Source organism: Coregonus clupeaformis, chromosome 17 (assembly GCF_020615455.1).
Source record: "Coregonus clupeaformis isolate EN_2021a chromosome 17, ASM2061545v1, whole genome shotgun sequence".
Classification (NCBI taxonomy): domain Eukaryota; kingdom Metazoa; phylum Chordata; class Actinopteri; order Salmoniformes; family Salmonidae; genus Coregonus; species Coregonus clupeaformis.
Window position 1 is genome coordinate 72,109,090 of NC_059208.1, and position 16,739 is coordinate 72,125,828.

Genomic DNA, 16,739 nt, shown 5'->3' on the forward strand with positions numbered 1-16,739 from the left:
GGAAACTCTCAGCCAAACACAGAAAAATGTAATATCTCATAAACTAAAGCTGTTAGTGTAATGTGTTTGCAATCAAAATTTGTGTCTGCAAGAACAGATCACCCAAGGCAACTCTTAAATAGACTGAGCGTTATGATGTTGCTACAAAGCCCTTGCTTACAGATTGAAGGGTAGTGCTTCAGACAAACCCACACTTGCAATCTTGGAAGATTGTTGGGAATATGAAGTATCTCAACAGAGGGGTTTTGGCCAGGTGATTGGAAAAAGGGTGGAGGAGTATGCTATCAGGGATCTGGTAGGGCTGACTGGTATGTTCCTTCATGACTCTGAAGGCCTTATGTGGATCTCAATCTGATTGAAGAAAAGGAGTGGTATGATGTAGATAATTTGGGTACACTAGTAGATCACTAATCGGTTATATTCCTGTTTGGCAATGTTGGATTGAAGGGTCTCAATAGCATGTGTTTTTATACCGGAGTTCGATGTTAGCCTGTGCAAGCGATTACTCAAATGTATATTCTGTTCGAGCGCAAGCGCCAAGACCAGAGTGGGCTGTTTGTTGCAGACTTTTTGTGCTGAAAACCATCAACATAGTTAAGGAATGGAAACACATAGAACTTCTGTTTTTTATTAGTTATAAAAAGGTTATGACAGTTCTTTTTACTTGCACTACGTCATTACGCACAGTATTTTATTCGCAAGAAGCCAGTTTGATGGAAACACGGCTGTCAGTAAAACGTGCATATGTGTGTGAATCAACAAACTGATGGAAACCCAGGGGAATCAAAACTGGCGAGTCTTCCATAGAGCACTCAAAGTAATGGAGCAAAAATTAAGCACATTGATGACATTGTGAACTACACTTGATGAATTGGAATCTCCAGCATATCGTCATCTTAATCATAAGGGTCCACATGAGGATTCCCCAGAGGGACACAGTGAAGGGAGCAACTGAACAGAGAATTGTAATTGGGCCATTGTCCTCATTGCTTCTCATATTCCAATGGTGGACAACTCTGCTGCTTTTTAAGCAGCTGTTCTCAGCTTTCGCACTGCGTCAATGAGCTCAGGGAATTGTGTGTTCTGGAAGTGTCCTCGTTCTGTGTACTTGTGCAGCTCCGCGCCCAGGCCCTCGGCCACAGCTTGCTGCTCCTTCCAAGGCAGGAAAGGGTCATCCGTGGAGCCAAACTGAACAATGTGCCCAACGTTTCTTCTCATTTGCTCCCACTCCCATGGCCGGCTAAAATATCCTGAGTGAAGAGATACACAGGGAGACATAACGGGCGTATTACATACTGCCTACATTGCAGTCGCAGATGATCAGATCATTAAATTATATTGATGTGGTCTCTGCAATGTCAAACGCTACTTTCACATTTGCAGAGATCGGATACAAATCGGATTGGTCTCAGATCTCTACAAATTAGGAAATGGAGTTGTACATTAAACCAATTCAATATGATTTACGATATGATAATCTGCACAACGCGACTGCAATATAGGCAGCCTGGGATGTGGCCACTGTTTCAGTGACTAGAGGTGGGGGATGGATAAACCACTGGTGAGTGGTGATTTACATTAAACTGGATTTAGGGACACTTGACTGCAGCTTTTCTGTGGCGCTCTTGTATCCCAATTTAGAAATGAACACTAGGCTGGTCTAAACACCTGGGCCCAGTTTTTCAGAATCAGAATGATCTGGATTCTGTAACCCCCTATTTTGCAATCCAGGATCAGATCAATCTGGGTGATTTTGAGCCAGAAAATGGTTGGATAGGGTCATTCTGATCCAGACATTAAAATCTCAACATCACAGAATCTGTATTTTCAGTGCTTTGAATAGGCCCAAACCTTGCCATGTACTGGACAGATAATGTTACTACAGATGACTAAACTACATTAATAAAGATATTCATAAATGATGGAGCTTGCTTCTCTTATCACTTGTAAGTACATGCTTTTATTTAACACTTCTCAATACAACAACTGACCACATACAGTGGGGAGAACAAGTATTTGATACACTGCCGATTTTGCAGGTTTTCCTACTTACAAAGCATGTAGAGGTCTGTAATTTTTATCATAGGTACACTTCAACTGTGAGAGACGGAATCTAAAACAAAAATCCAGAAAATCACATTGTATGATTTTTAAGTAATTTGCATTTTATTGCATGACATAAGTATTTGATACATCAGAAAAGCAGAACTTAATATTTGGTACAGAAACCTTTGTTTGCAATTACAGAGATCATACGTTTCCTGTAGGTCTTGACCAGGTTTGCACACACTGCAGCAGGGATTTTGGCCCACTCCTCCATACAGACCTTCTCCAGATCCTTCAGGTTTCGGGGCTGTCGCTGGGCAATACAGACTTTCAGCTCCCTTTAAAGATTTTTTATTGGGTTCAGGTCTCGAGACTGGCTAGGCCACTCCAGGACCTTGAGATGCTTCTTACGGAGCCACTCCTTAGTTGCCCTGGCTGTGTGTTTCGGGTCGTTGTCATGCTGGAAGACCCAGCCACGACCCATCTTCAATGCTCTTACTGAGGGAAGGAGGTTGTTGGCCAAGATCTTGCGATACATGGCCCCATCCAGCCATCCTCCCCTCAGTACGGTGCATTCGTCCTGTCCCCTTTGCAGAAAAGCATCCCCAAAGAATGATGTTTCCACCTCCTGCTTCACGGTTGGGATGGTGTTCTTGGGGTTGTAGTCATCCTACTTCTTCCTCCAAACACGGCGAGTGGCGTTTAGACCAAAAAGCTCTATTTTTGTCTCATCAGACCACATGATCTTCTCCCATTCCTCCTCTGGATCATCCAGATGGTCATTGGCAAACTTCAGACGGGCCTGGACATGCGCTGGCTTGAGCAGGGGGACCTTGCGTGCGCTGCACGATTTTAATCCATGACGGTGTATTGTGTTACTAATGGTTTTCTTTGAGACTGTGGTCCCAGCTCTCTTCAGGTCATTGACCAGGTCCTGCTGTGTAGTTCTGGGCTGATCCCTCACCTTCCTCATATTCATTGATGCCCCACGAGGTGAGATCTTGCATGGAGCCCCAGACCGAGGGTGATTGACCGTCATCTTGAACTTCTTCCATTTTCTAATAATTGCGCCAACAGTTGTTGCCTTCTCACCAAGCTGCTTGCCTATTGTCCTGTAGCCCATCCCAGCCTTGTGCAGGTCTACAATTGTATCCCTGATGTCCTTACACAGCTCTCTGGTCTTGGCCATTGTGGAGAGGTTGGAGTCTGTTTGATTGAGTGTGGACAGGTGTCTTTTATACAGGTAACGAGTTCAAACAGGTGCAGTTAATACAGGTAATGAGTGGAGAACAGGAGGGCTTCTTAAAGAAAAACTAACAGGTCTGTGAGAGATGGAATTCTTACTGGTTGGTAGGTGATCAAATACTTACGTCATGCAATAAAATGCAAATTAATTACTTAAAAATCATACAATGTGATTTTCTGGATTTTTGTTTTAGATTCCGTCTCTCACAGTTGAAGTGTACCTATGATAAAAATGACAGACCTCTACATGCTTTGTAAGTAGGAAAACCTGCAAAATCGGCAGTGTATCAAATACTTGTTCTCCCCACTGTACCTATACTGCAGTCAATTTAACATAATGGAAATATTTAATGATTAGTAACCTTTTTTAATTTCTCTGTTGTAATACCTTTTTTAATCCACCCTTCCAGTGGGATCAAGATTATCCAGATTTTCATGACTACACACCGAATGATCGGAATCAAAATTTTCGGTTTTGAAATACCCAATTCTAAGATTGAATCCAACCTGAATGCTGGAATCCAATTAGAAAAGTGGGTGTTGCAGTTAATTGGAAGTGACACTGGTAAGAAATCAGTAAACTCACCACTCTCTCTCTCATTCTCATCTCCCAGGTCGGAAGTATAGGCACCCACCAGAATGAGGCCAAACACTTTGTGTGTTTCTGCATACCTGCATGGTACCACAAAGTTAGGTATAGTCACTTTCGACCAAACAAAAGGGAAGAGTATTTTGCATGAGGAATATCCTCATTCTTTGTAATCACTATCCTACCTCATGGCTGCAGCTGCCCCAGAGCTGTGGCCAATGATGACAGTCTCCTCATCACATTGGAGCTCCTCCTGCATGAATGGCAGCCATATGCTCTCTCTGGCTGTCACTAGAAAAAGAAAAATACAGTCCTAGCACCTCACAGTAATGAAATTGGAGGCCCAAAATGAATGGGTTTAAATACTTAACTTAATTCTACATACCTGGGTCAGGCATGTTTCTCAACAGGCAGGTCATATCCGGAATCTACAGGACAGCAAGTTAACTATTAATACCTAATGACGTATCAGTAAGTAAAAGGTTGAAAATGGGCGATTCCACGCCAGGATAGCCCAAAAATATTTTGCGTATCACATTTTTATGGAAATTCTCACATAGAAACTTATTTGGGAGGAAGGATGTTTGATAGGCTTTTTTTTACATTTGCATCACAAACCATTTCTGAGAAAAGCATGATGAAAGTGGCAATTTTAGGCCCTTTTTAGACCCTATGATCTGTGAACCGCACATGATACAGCCATCTTGGTTTCATTATACTCCTTATAGTGTGCTCTAAAATATGGAGTATGTCGAAATTCTTAAATGCAATTTTTCATTAATTTCTTCAACATTGAAAATGTTGATATGAATATCTCTAAAGTACCCTTTTTGATATAGTTTATTTTTAGACATTGTTTGGAACAATATACTCTTCAGACACGTCACATTTCCAGATTGGGAGCTTTGCTACTTTTGAAGATATTACACATTTTATACATAGAAATTGACATAGGTCATTAACCAATCATATTTCAGCAAATGACCAGCAGAGGAAGTTCCCTTTGAATCAATTTTCCCCATTCACTGTGTCATAACTTCAAAAGTAGCAGAGCACCCACTGGAAATGTGATGTACTTGATGAGTATATTGTTTAAAACAATTATGTCTAAAAAATTAACAAAATCAAAAAGGGTACTTTTGAGATATTCACATTAATATTTGTAATGTTGAATAAATTAATGTGAAACATTTTATTTCAAAATCTAGACATACTCCATCATACTCGTCCGTCATATAATTCTCAGAAATGATTTGTGATACAAATGTAAAAAGCGTATCAAACATTCTTCCTTCCAATGAAGTTTCTATGAGATAATTGCCAGAACAATCACAGACCATATCTCTTCCATGCATTGCACTTATCAATTAGAACCCTGTATGGAGGATATCCATCCATCCAAAATGCAGGGCTCTGTCTAGAGCTAGCTTATAACATGATATCTGAGGAATCTAGGCAAGTTTATAATGTGATATGTGAGGAATATAGGCTACATTTGTGGTAATCTGTCACTGAATATAATAATAATACATAATTTGGTGGGTATTAATATGCATGTGTGAATGTATTTTTATTTATTTTATCCCAACTCCCCAAGACACCCTCAGAGAGTGGGGTCACGACCAGGGTCACCATTGTCCAGCGCCCCTGCAGCAATTAGGGTTATGGGCAGGGGCGGTGTGTTCAATAGGGCGATATGGGCGACGCACTGCCAAACGGGAAAAGGAAGGGATTTTTTTTCTAATCAATTATATCACGGCAACAGTAGTTATCAGTGTTGTAATCTAGACGTCTGATCTGCCACAGTGCCACTAAATGTCCAATCAGGCTAAAGTCGTGCTTCAAATGCCCCCCCTTTTGGGGCGATTTCAGTCAGGTTGAAAATCGCCCAGAAGTCTGTCATAGACTCCCATGTAAAATCTATTTTTTTCAAATATCAGAGCTTTCAATACAATCTCTATGGGTTTCTGAGGGCTTGCACTTACGCGCTTTCGTCATACGTAACATATAACCATGAACGTAACTAAGAAAAGAGCGGGTAGCAGCGTCAATCAATTCACTACTTCTATCAAAATGGCTAGGCTTCAGTGCAACTCGATTGTGTCTTTGAAAGAAGTTCCTTTTTGTCGGCGAACAAATGAAGATAAATTGGCAACGAAACAATTAGGACCTCCCAGACCAAATTTAATGATTCAACAGGTTTCTACTAAAGGGGGGAAGTCCTACACCCGAGGATTTTCCAAAAATTGGTACGAACGAAAAACCTGGCTAGCAGGCTGCGATGTAGCTAATGCAGTCTTCTGCTACCCCCCTGCTTACTCTTTCACCCTGAAGGCGGCACGGCAGACAGCACCGCTTGGACAGCGACTGGTGTGTAACGGACATGCACCATCTTTCAGGAAAGATTAAGAAACATGAGCTGTCAAAGACCCACATGGATAGCTGTTTGAGATTGTCTGCTTTGGGGAGAGTGAACATTCCCACTCAACTGGATGAGGGATACAGGCTAGCTGTCCGCCGCCACAACGATGAGGTTAGTGTTGATAATCACAAGTTTACTGGAGAACTGAAACTGACAAGGCTGACAAGATAGGACCCTTTTGTCCATTGTTATTGGATAGGAACATAACTTATAACCAGCTCCTGACCTAAATAGATCTTAGCACAACATTTTACTCAACATATCATATTCCATATTCACTATAACAAATATATTTACTACGACATTAGCAAGAACCGCCACATCCTCAGCCGGCTAATCCAGTGTGTGAAGTTTTGCGGAGTGTTTGAGTTAGCTTTGCGAGGCAAAGATGAAACTGAGGGCTCCACCAACCCTGGTAAGCCAACACTTTTGAGATCAGTCAATAAATGCTTCTGGTATTGACTTATATGCTGCCCCTGTCTTCATGTTGTTGCTGGACATATCTTTTTTTAAATGTGTGTAGGTCACCTAAATCATCAGAAAAATTGCCCCCCCTGAGAATTTTTTCAGGAGCCGCCACTGGTTATGGGCCTTGCTCAAGGGCACAGACAGACCTTTTCGGCTCCAGGATTCAAACTGAGTGAGTCCAGGCAATGATAATCTGTGCAGAATCCTGTCAATTTATGCACATATTATCACATTTTAAAGGGGCAGTCTGCAGTTCAAACAAAGCACTTTTTTTTTTTTTTTTTTTAGGAATGGGGCTGGAGAAATGTTACCACTCCATGAGATCAAAATTATAATTTTAACCATGTTTTTGAAGCTATACAGTGTTTACAATTACATTGTTTAGCCTACAAACATTGGAGTAAAACTTGCCAGAAGATACCCACCCTACAGTTACGCTTATTTACACAGAGTTGCACTGGGGTCGGAACGCAATCATGGTTACATTAAGACACCGTGGAGCTGGGGCAAGATATGGGTCGGAAAACGTACCTCAATGCAGAGATGGGATATACCACTGTACTCCAAATTTGACCTTTATCCACACTGCTCCATCGAGAACATTAAAATAGTGCAAGTGTTCCCGGAAAACTGCCCTTTTCGTTATCATGCTAGCTAGCAGCAGTGGCGGCTCCTGAAAAAATTCTCAGGGGGGGCAATTTTTCTGATGATTTAGGTGACCTACACACATTTAAAAAAAGATATGTCCAGCAAAAGAGACCCATGGGGCGGCGCACAATTGGCCCAGCGTCGTCCAGGGTAGGGGAGGGAATGGCCGGCAGGGGATGTAGCTCAGTTGGTAGAGCATGGCGTTTGCAACGCCAGGGTTGTGGGTTCGATAAAATAATGTATGCGCTAACTGTAAGTCGCTCTGGATAAGAGCGTCTGCTAAATGACGTAAATGTAAATGTAACATGAAGACAGGGGCAGCATATAAGTCAATACTGATATACACATTACTTGCTTCAAAAAGGCCTCATGGTTGAATTGGAAATATGTGCACCTGAGCATAATTCACAACAAGCAAGCAGGAGCTTTTGATAGAGGCTACTGAAAATATTGATGCAAGTTATTGGTAATAAGAATTTTTTATAGACTTCCATATTCTGCCCTCTTGTATAGATTTGTGAAAATGAACAGTGATAGACATTTTGCCTGAAAACAGAATTTGAAAATAATTTCTAGAAAAGGTAAACACAGCTATCTGTATGGCTTTGTAAAAATGAACAACCATATTCTGGCCAATTGTATAGATTTGTAAAAATGAACATGAACAGATTTTTTTTTTATTTTTACTTTTTTTAAAATGAAAAATAACTATTTTAAACAACATCAACTGTGAACTGATTTGGGCGTGTGTGTGTTAAAGAGACAGACAGGGAGGGACAAAGAGAGAGAGAGGCTACATTACTTGTACTGAAACTGTTCTAGCTTGCTGTATGATCAAATTCAGCTGATGCGCATAGCAATGCACGTAATGGGCATTCTTGAAATGCTTACGCACCTTTTGCTGCACACCAGCCTTCTCTCCCCTCACACTGGCTCCATCGTAAGCTTGCGCAATGAGTTTGACTTTCTCGTCGTCGGCAAAAAGACCGTTCAGTCTCTCCAAAAGCACACTGGCGATTGAGACTGAGGTTGATTCCGAGATGGGAAGGAACTCAAAAAAGCGCTCATGCACTTTGTGGTTGCTATCTATGTACCTCAGCACAAGCACCAGCTGTGTCTGTGTAGAAACATCCGTGGTCTCGTCAGCTTGGATAGCTACGGAAGTTCGCCGACTTCACCTCCTCCACAATATGTTCCCTCATGACCGCTAGCATACACTCCAGTAGCTCGTTTTGAATGGTCTTTGATGTGCCCTTGAAAACTTTAGCATTTTTAAGATGGTCAAACACCTCATCTAATTGTGCCACAAAGTTGACAAGTCCAAGAAAAATACCAGGGTTGGTGGAGCCCTCAGTTTCATCTTTGCCTCGCAAAGCTAGCCATCTTGACAGTTGTACGTGAATTGATTGACGCTGCTACCCGCTCTTTTCTTAGTTATGTTCATGGTTACTTATGTTACGTATGACGAAAGCGCGTAAGTGCAAGCCCTCCCGGAACCCATAGAGATTGTATTGAAAGCTCTGATATTTGAAAAAAAAAATATTTTACATGATAGTCTATGAGAGACTCCTGGGCGATTTTCAACCTGACTGAAATTGCCCCAAAAGGGGCGGGGCCATTTGAAGCACGACTTTAGCCTGATTGGACATTTAGTGGCAGATCAGACGTCTAGATTAGAACACTGAAAACTACTGTTGCCGTGATATAATTGATTAGAAAAAAAATCCCTTCCTTTTCCCGTTTGGCAGTGCATCGCCCATATCGCCCTAATGAACACACCGCCCCTGGCTAGCAGTGTCAGCAAATCAGCTCTGTTGTTGTTCAAAGCCACCTTGCCATTCCATAATGGCTGCTATGGCCACTACTGGCTAACATGAGGATGAAAAGGGCCGTTTTTCAGGAAAAATATAAGTATTTAAATCTTCTTGATGTACCATATACCATATCTCGCACTGGCGCCATGCTGTCTTAATGTAATCATGATTACGTTCCGACCCCATGTCAGCTCAGTGTAACCAAGTGTAAAGGTAGGGTCGGTATCTTCTGGCAAAAGTAAAACAAGTGGTTCCTACAGTTTAAAGCTAATTTATGTAACAAGCAGAGTAACCAATACATGAAAACGTTTTCTTCAACATAGGAGCCACATAACGCACATCTCGTTTGGGGAGCATGCGGGCGCAAGCTGTTAAGACTTTCCGATACTTTACCAGTGCGCACCTTATTTATCTGTTTTTTGGCCCAGCCATACCAATTGCACCGCTCTACATCTCCAGCTCCATTTCCTGGGACAATTATCGCTTTCGTCAATGGCATTTTCTCTTATCCACGTTGTCTTCTGTCGATGTTTGAATACACTTCCCTAAACAATGCTGCCTGTGAGTAGTCATATGACTCTTATCAGTGCATGTTCGAGTGCGTCAATGTTGCGCATCGAATGGTTGCGTTCCAGATAGACCATAGACTCAACCCGTTTTAGCATGGTCATGGCCATTGAGGGAGTTCGACTAAGAGAAGTGAACGGGCAAAAGCGATGAGGGAGGTGCACCCTTCTCAAATCAAACAGTAATCTGTGCTGGTCATGTTGTCAACAAGGCAGCATGGTGCATCGTTCAGAAACATACAACATCACTTTTCCATAAGATATATGTTCAAATTTTTAAACTAGTTTTCATTGGGAAAGGAGATAAAGCAATTACTTTTGCACGTGAAAACACAGAATCCTACTCATTACTCCACATGCTTAACCTACGTCACTTTTATTTTGAGCCGACTTCGCCGTCGGCCAAAACGGGGAACCTGGCTCACGCCTGGGAGGCAGCCCGGTTCAGAAACCAATGTAACCCGGTTCACCCGGGGAAGGTCTGGGGCATTAATCGAATCCCTTCATTTTTAAGTAGTCAACTGGGTGGGGATTCCTATGTGTTGGGAGCGATCAGCCATTGAGCAGAGTATTGTCTTCTTCTTCAAATAGGGTGCTATGGTTTGTAAATGAATTTAAGCTATATCACCGCCATCTTGTGGCCACAATAAATGAATGACACTTTTTTCAAACACAAAAGAAGAAGAAAATGGACTACTTTAAAGGTCCAATGCAGCCGTTTTATTTAAATATCCAATCATTTCTGGGCAACGATTAATTATCGTACTGTGAGTGTTTTCAATTTAAATGGTCAAAAATAAACAAAACCAGCTTCTTAGCAAAGAGCAATTTCTCAAGCAAATATTTTGCTAGGACTGTCTGGGAGTGGTCTGAGTGGGGAGGGGAAAACTGTTATTGGCAGAGAGGTTTGGAACTCTCTTTCTTATTGGTCTATTAACTAATTTACCGCCTGGTGACATCACCAGGTAGGCCAAAACCACATCCCACCAAAACAGGCAGACATTTCTGGTCATCTTTTCAAACAGCTCTTACACTAAAAGGGCATTATCGTAATTTTTACAATTTCACAGTATTATTCCAACCTCATCGTGTGGAAATGTGAATAAAACACAGGAGAATCACGTTTTTGACTGCACTGGGCCTAAAATGGAGACTCAATGGCGCTGCCCATGCTGTCACAGACACCATAATGGCACAGATACAAAGATGAGACCTCTTTCCATCTCTGAGATAGGCCTACACAAATGACAAAATAATTATATCATTCCATCACAAATTAGAAAATATTTCAACCATACATTATGGTAGTCATACAGTAGATCCAGAATACATGGGTATAGGTTAAAATAAAAATCCAATTGCTTTAAGTAGGCTATTCATATGGAAGTTTAGTTGCTAATTGTTTCCATCAAATTTGGACTTGAATGTTGGGCTGTATAGCATATGAGGTGTTCCCTTTATGTCCAGATGTCATGTCTGGACAATATTTCTACAAGTAAAAATATGGTCACATTTTGTATAGGGAACACATCTTAAGGTACTTTGCCCTTATTAATCCAACATTGAGACAGCATACTAAGAGTCTGTTTCTTGTGTAACCTTCCCTTTATTAGCTATTAGTAAGCCTTTATTATGGCTATGAGGTTATTACGGATTGACCAGTAAATACATGACTTATAATGTTTGAATAAGAAACACTTAATTAAGGTCTACTAATAAGACATAATAAAGGCCTTATTAGCTATATACACACTAACAAATGAGAAAATAGAGGCTAATATGTGTACCTTAAAATAAAGTGTTACCATTTACATGACAGCCAGGTTCTGAATTCTGTTTTGTGTCTTTTTTAAATCTTATTTAATGTATCATCATCTAATATTAATTTAATATGTTTTAACAATGTAATGTGTGTTTAAATGTGTCAATCGAATTTGCATTAATCAACACATGCATGTTTGCCTATATGTACGCAGTATGCTTTATAATGTCATATTAATCTTAGAAAAATAAGTATTTGAAAGCAATACACTTTTCTGTCTGAAAATAAAAAGAATATTTTCCTCAACTGCGTTATGCACTCCAGTCAGCAGATGGCAATGTGTGTCTATCTAGTAGTGGACGGCACGGTTCTTTTGGCAGTTTCAACAACAACAACAACAACAACAACAGATCCCACCTCCGTAGCTTGCTGCTATCCGTCATTGCCGAAACATTGAAGCTTTTTAGACCATTTCGGTATACTAGTCACTGTGTGTTTTAAATACACTTTTATCCTATCTAGTACTTACCTCGTGAATTTCATATTTTCATATGAATCAGCAAGTTGGCTGACACCTATAGGTTATCTTCAACCTAGATTAGCACTAGCCTAGACCCTAATGATAGCTAGATTGCTAGCTAGCTAACATCCCGACCATGAGCTCACTGAGCTACTTCCCCACTGTTAAAGAAGAGGACGTCTACCGGACAGAGAAAGAAGCTCTCGTGAAAAGGGAGAAGGAAGAGGAGGCTGTCACAGTAAAAACATTTTTTGAGGACGTTACAATGAAAGAAGAGGAAGAAGCTTTAAGAGTGAAAGAGGAGGAAGAGAATGAGGCGGATGCAGTGGTTGGGGTGAAAGATGAGGAGGGTGAGATGACTGTCTCATTGACAGAAGAGGAGGAGGGTGACAAAGAGGAGACTGGAGATCTTAACACCAGTGAGTACTGTCTTAAAACAGCCAGAAACTTTAACTGATGTGTGATTTTAAAGTGGCATCCCACAGAAGTTCTACACTTGAATATGTTGTTCTATACTGTAGGAATTGTTAAATCCACATATTTAGCCTAGACCATCAGAGGGCTACCATCAAAATATTAACAATGGATCAAATGCGTTCTATGCCATTGATTGGAATATTGTAGTTCTCAATATCAATTTCTACTCAGCCTAAATACATCACATTTCATGAGAGAATGATTAGATTTGAAGCTCCACATAATTCGTTTTTTAAAATCTCAATGATGTTGAAGGCCACCAAATAAAATAAAAAATATTAGCCTAAATGTTCTGAAAATACAGGTTATTGAGGGATCTGATTTGGATTGAACCGAATAGGAAGATGGATTTATCATGTAGAGGTTTCATTCAGGTCTTGCTGTTTAACTGAATACTCTGTTTGTCTTTGGCAGGAGAGAGACCAGACTCTTGCTCTGAGAGTGGGAAGAGTCCTTCAGAGGAACCAAACTTAGAGAAGCCCAAACCAGCCAGACCACATCAATGCTCTCACTGCGGAAATAGTTTTACTTGGACCTGAAAAGGCATAAGAGTATACACACAGGAGAAAAGCTTTACCACTGCACTCAGTGTGGAAAGAGCCTTTCAACATCACAGTCATTACAATTGCACCAGAGAGTACACACAGGTGCAAAACCTTACCACTGCTCTGACTGTGGGATGAAGTTCGCGCTGTCAGGTAATTTGAAAAGACACCAACTGGCACACACAGGAAATAAGTCTTACAGCTGTGATCTATGTGGGAAGGGTTTTACTACATTCAACTCCCTGATAAACCATCAGCGAATACACACGGGAGAGAAGCCTTACCACTGCTCTGTCTGTGGGAAGAGTTTTAATCAGCCAAGCAACCTGAAATCACACCAACGGAGACACTCAGGACAGAAGCTTCACCACTGTTCAGATTGTGGAATGAGTTTTACTACTTCTAGAGAATTAAAAATTCACCAGCGAACACACACAGGAGAGAAACCTTACAGCTGCTCTGACTGTGGGAAGAGTTTTGCTAGATTAGATGGACTGATGGTACACCAGAGAATACACAGAGCAGAGAAACCTTTTAGCTGTGAACAATGTGGGAAGACATTCACTCAGTCAGCACACCTGGCTCTACACAAGAGAATACACACAGGGGAGAAGCCTTACCACTGCTCAGACTGTGGGATGAGCTTTACTAACTCAAGCCACCTGGCAGCACATCAGAGAATACATACAGGAGAGAAGCCTTATGGCTGTGATGAATGTGGGAAGAGTTTTGTTAATTCGGGATCCCTGGTTAAACACAAGCAAACCCACACTGGAGAGAGGCCTTTCCATTGTCCTGAATGTGGGAAGTGTTTTGTTAGGTCGGCGCATTTAAAGTTACACCAAAGAATACACACAGGAGAGAAGCCTTACTACTGCGCTGACTGTGGGATGAGTTTTACTCAGGCAAGCAACCTGAACAGCCACCAGAAAACACACACAGGAGATAAGCCTTACCACTGCTCTGACTGTGGAATGCGCTTTACTTTCTCAAAAACCCTGACCATACACCAGAGAACACACACGGGAGAGAAGCCATATCACTGTTCTGACTGCGGGAAGAGATTCACTCAGTCAGGAACCCTGGTTGAACATAAGAGAATACACACTGGAGAAAAGCCTTACCACTGTTCAGACTGTGGGATGAGCTGTACTTCTTCTAAGGATTTAATAGTTCACCAACGAATACACACCGGAGAGAAGCCTTATGGTTGTGATCAGTGTGGTAAGAGATTCACTCAGTCAGGAACCCTGGTTAAACACAAGAGAATAGACACAGGAGAGAAGCCTTACCACTGCTCTGACTGCAGGAAGCAATTTGCTCAATCTCAGCAGCTGAAATCACATCAGCGAACGTACACTGGAGAAAAGCCTTATGTTTGTGATCAGTGTGGGAAGAGATTCACTCAGTCAAGAAGCCTGGCTGAACACAATAGAAAACACAACACTGGTGGGTAACCTTCCCACTTTTGTTAGCTCAAGCAAGTTGATGGTAGATCAGTGGACACACATAGGAGAGAAGCCGTGCCTTTCTGTGACTGGTGGGAGTTTTGCTACCTCAAGCTTTCTTAAAGTGCATCATTGTGGCCTTCATCTGTGTGATCTATGCATGGTCAATAAGGTGCCAGCCCTCTCAAAACTTGTCAGCCTCTAACAGTTACAGTATATTGAAAATAGGGGGGTATCCGGTTTTTAGGGAGAAAACAGAGAAGAGGCAAAGCCTCAAAAACTGATGCTTCCAGTTTCTCTGACCCCGCTCAAGCGTTTATTTTACAGCTGCTACGTTAGATTAGTGTTGTTTAAACATTGTAGTAGTAGGTGTTTTTCAGCATTGTTTTAAATCGTTTTTTATCAATAAATGGCCTCAGGCATTATTCAACACTAGTGATATAGGTTGATGCTTCCTATTGTTGAGTGGAGACCAGGCCCGGCTCCAGGATGACATGCCTGAGGGCTCATTTTAAATCCATGGGGGTGGGGCACAACTAGTATTGATTCAGAGCCCTGATAAAACAAGGTAGATTGGTCCTACTGCAGTTCAAATGTACAAAAATTTTATCTGAAATGTAGCTGTACACAACAACTGTTGTTTTATATTTATTTAACCTTTATTTTGACAGGGAGTCAATCCTGAGACCAAGGTCTCTTTTCCAGATGAGCCCTGAATAGCACCACAATACACATCAAAATACAATAAACACATTCAACTACACATTCATATACAAAATAAAATACACGTTATTATACACAACAATACATGAAAAGCAAAACAAAATCATAAAAAACAGACATTCTTCAGTAAAAAGGTCCCTTAACAACAGTCTGAAATGCCATAGGAACCAATTCTTCCAATTTTAAAGTGTATTGTAGATCATTCCACATGTAAGGTGCAAGGAAATTAAAGGCTGATTTACCTAACTCTCTGGACACGAAAGAAGTCGCCAGAGTTAACCAACCCTGTGAACGGGTTTGATAACTTGTAATTTTAAATCTTAACAGTGATGTTAGGTAAGTCAGAAGTTTGTTGAGCAGGGCTTTGTGAAAAAAAAAAGAGCTTAATGATGTGATCTATGTGACTTCAAAGAGGTCCAGCCAACCTTTTGGTAAAGAATACAGTGATGAGTAATACAACTGTCTCCTGTGATAAAACGAAGGGTGCTATGAAAAACGGCATCCAGGGGTTTAAAAGTAGAGGCAGCTGCTCCATTCAATAAAATAGCATGATCAACAGTATCAAAAGCTTTTTACAGGCCCACAAACAAAGTAGCACATTTCATTTTAGTGTCTAAAGCATTGACAAGATCATTAACAACTAAAGTGGTTGCTGTAATAGTGCTATGCCCAGGCCTAAACCCTGACTGGTTTACATTCAAAATACATTTGTTAGATAAAAAAGATCAAAGTTGTACATTTACCAAGGATTCAAGAATCTTAACTAGACAAGGAAGCCTTGAAATGGGGCGATAATTATTAAGATAACTACTATCCCCGCCCTTATGGAGTGGCAGCACAAGAGCTGATTTCCATACTTTTTGAATATTTCCTGATAACAATATTAAATACAAATGGGGGTTATTGAGCCAACAATGATGGGCGCTGCACACTTAAGCAGACCGGGATCCAATTGGTCGGCCCCTGTGGAGTTCTTGTTGTCTATTGCTAGCAAAGCATCCATGACTTTTTCTGTAAATAGCCTAAAAGAAAAGCTTTTACTGTCATTTCTCTGATCATTCAGCAAGTTTCCCCTATCAGCATCCAGCCCAATATCGTTGTGAATAGGCTTAGAAGTTCTTTCAAAGAGAGCCCACTGAAATAAAATGATGATACAGTAAATGACTCAATGATGGCATTTTGTTCCGTAATGAGGGCTGTGTCTGAATTAATTTATTGTGGAAGTGAGGAGGAAGAACCCTCAGTTGATTCCTCAGTTGCTTAAAAGCTTGCCAGTCCGGGCCTAAGCCTGTGTTCCTGGCCTTGACCAAAGCATCATCTCTTTAATGAATGACCTAATAATTCCGGAGTGTACCAGGCATTCGATCTACCTTTAACTCTTAATTTTTTGAAGCGAGCATGATTATCCACAATAGTGTTGAAGACATCTGCAAAAAGGCTGAAAGCTAAATCAGGTTCAGGGATAG

The 16,739-nt window shown here is 41.1% G+C and overlaps 2 protein-coding genes across 2 annotated transcripts; one reads left to right on the forward strand and one right to left on the reverse strand.

The window, feature by feature from the left end:
- Nucleotides 1–614: 614 nt before the first annotated feature.
- On the reverse strand, nucleotides 615–9,845 carry LOC121572340 (serine hydrolase RBBP9). The gene is made up of 5 exons (XM_041884404.2): nucleotides 9,636–9,845; nucleotides 4,266–4,308; nucleotides 4,066–4,171; nucleotides 3,878–3,963; nucleotides 615–1,250 (listed from the first exon to the last, which is right to left on the reverse strand). The coding sequence occupies exons 1-5, from the start codon at nucleotides 9,729–9,731 to the stop codon at nucleotides 1,027–1,029; spliced, it is 555 nt and encodes a 184-aa protein (XP_041740338.1). The 5' UTR covers nucleotides 9,732–9,845; the 3' UTR covers nucleotides 615–1,026.
- Nucleotides 9,846–12,216: 2,371 nt separating this feature from the next.
- On the forward strand, nucleotides 12,217–14,744 carry LOC123492909 (zinc finger protein 420-like). The gene is made up of 2 exons (XM_045226600.1): nucleotides 12,217–12,318; nucleotides 13,081–14,744. Exons 1-2 carry the CDS (start codon nucleotides 12,217–12,219, stop codon nucleotides 14,557–14,559), a joined length of 1,581 nt encoding a protein of 526 aa, XP_045082535.1. The 3' UTR covers nucleotides 14,560–14,744.
- The last annotated feature ends 1,995 nt before the right edge of the window (nucleotides 14,745–16,739 follow it).

Bases quoted from the DNA above. Each gene is read 5' to 3' on its own strand.
- LOC121572340 (XM_041884404.2), bottom strand. From the start codon at position 9,731: ATGCCATTGACGAAAGCGATAATTGTCCCAGGAAATGGAGCTGGAGAT. The intron at 3,964-4,065 runs GTAGGATAGTGA...GGTACCATGCAG, and splicing joins GGGGCAGCTGCAGCCATGAG to GTATGCAGAAACACACAAAG. The intron at 1,251-3,877 runs GTGAGTTTACTG...CTCTTCACTCAG, and splicing joins TGAGAATGAGAGAGAGAGTG to GATATTTTAGCCGGCCATGG.
- LOC123492909 (XM_045226600.1), top strand. From the start codon at position 12,217: ATGAGCTCACTGAGCTACTTCCCCACTGTTAAAGAAGAGGACGTCTAC. The intron at 12,319-13,080 runs GTAAAAACATTT...CTGCGGAAATAG, and splicing joins AGGAAGAGGAGGCTGTCACA to TTTTACTTGGACCTGAAAAG.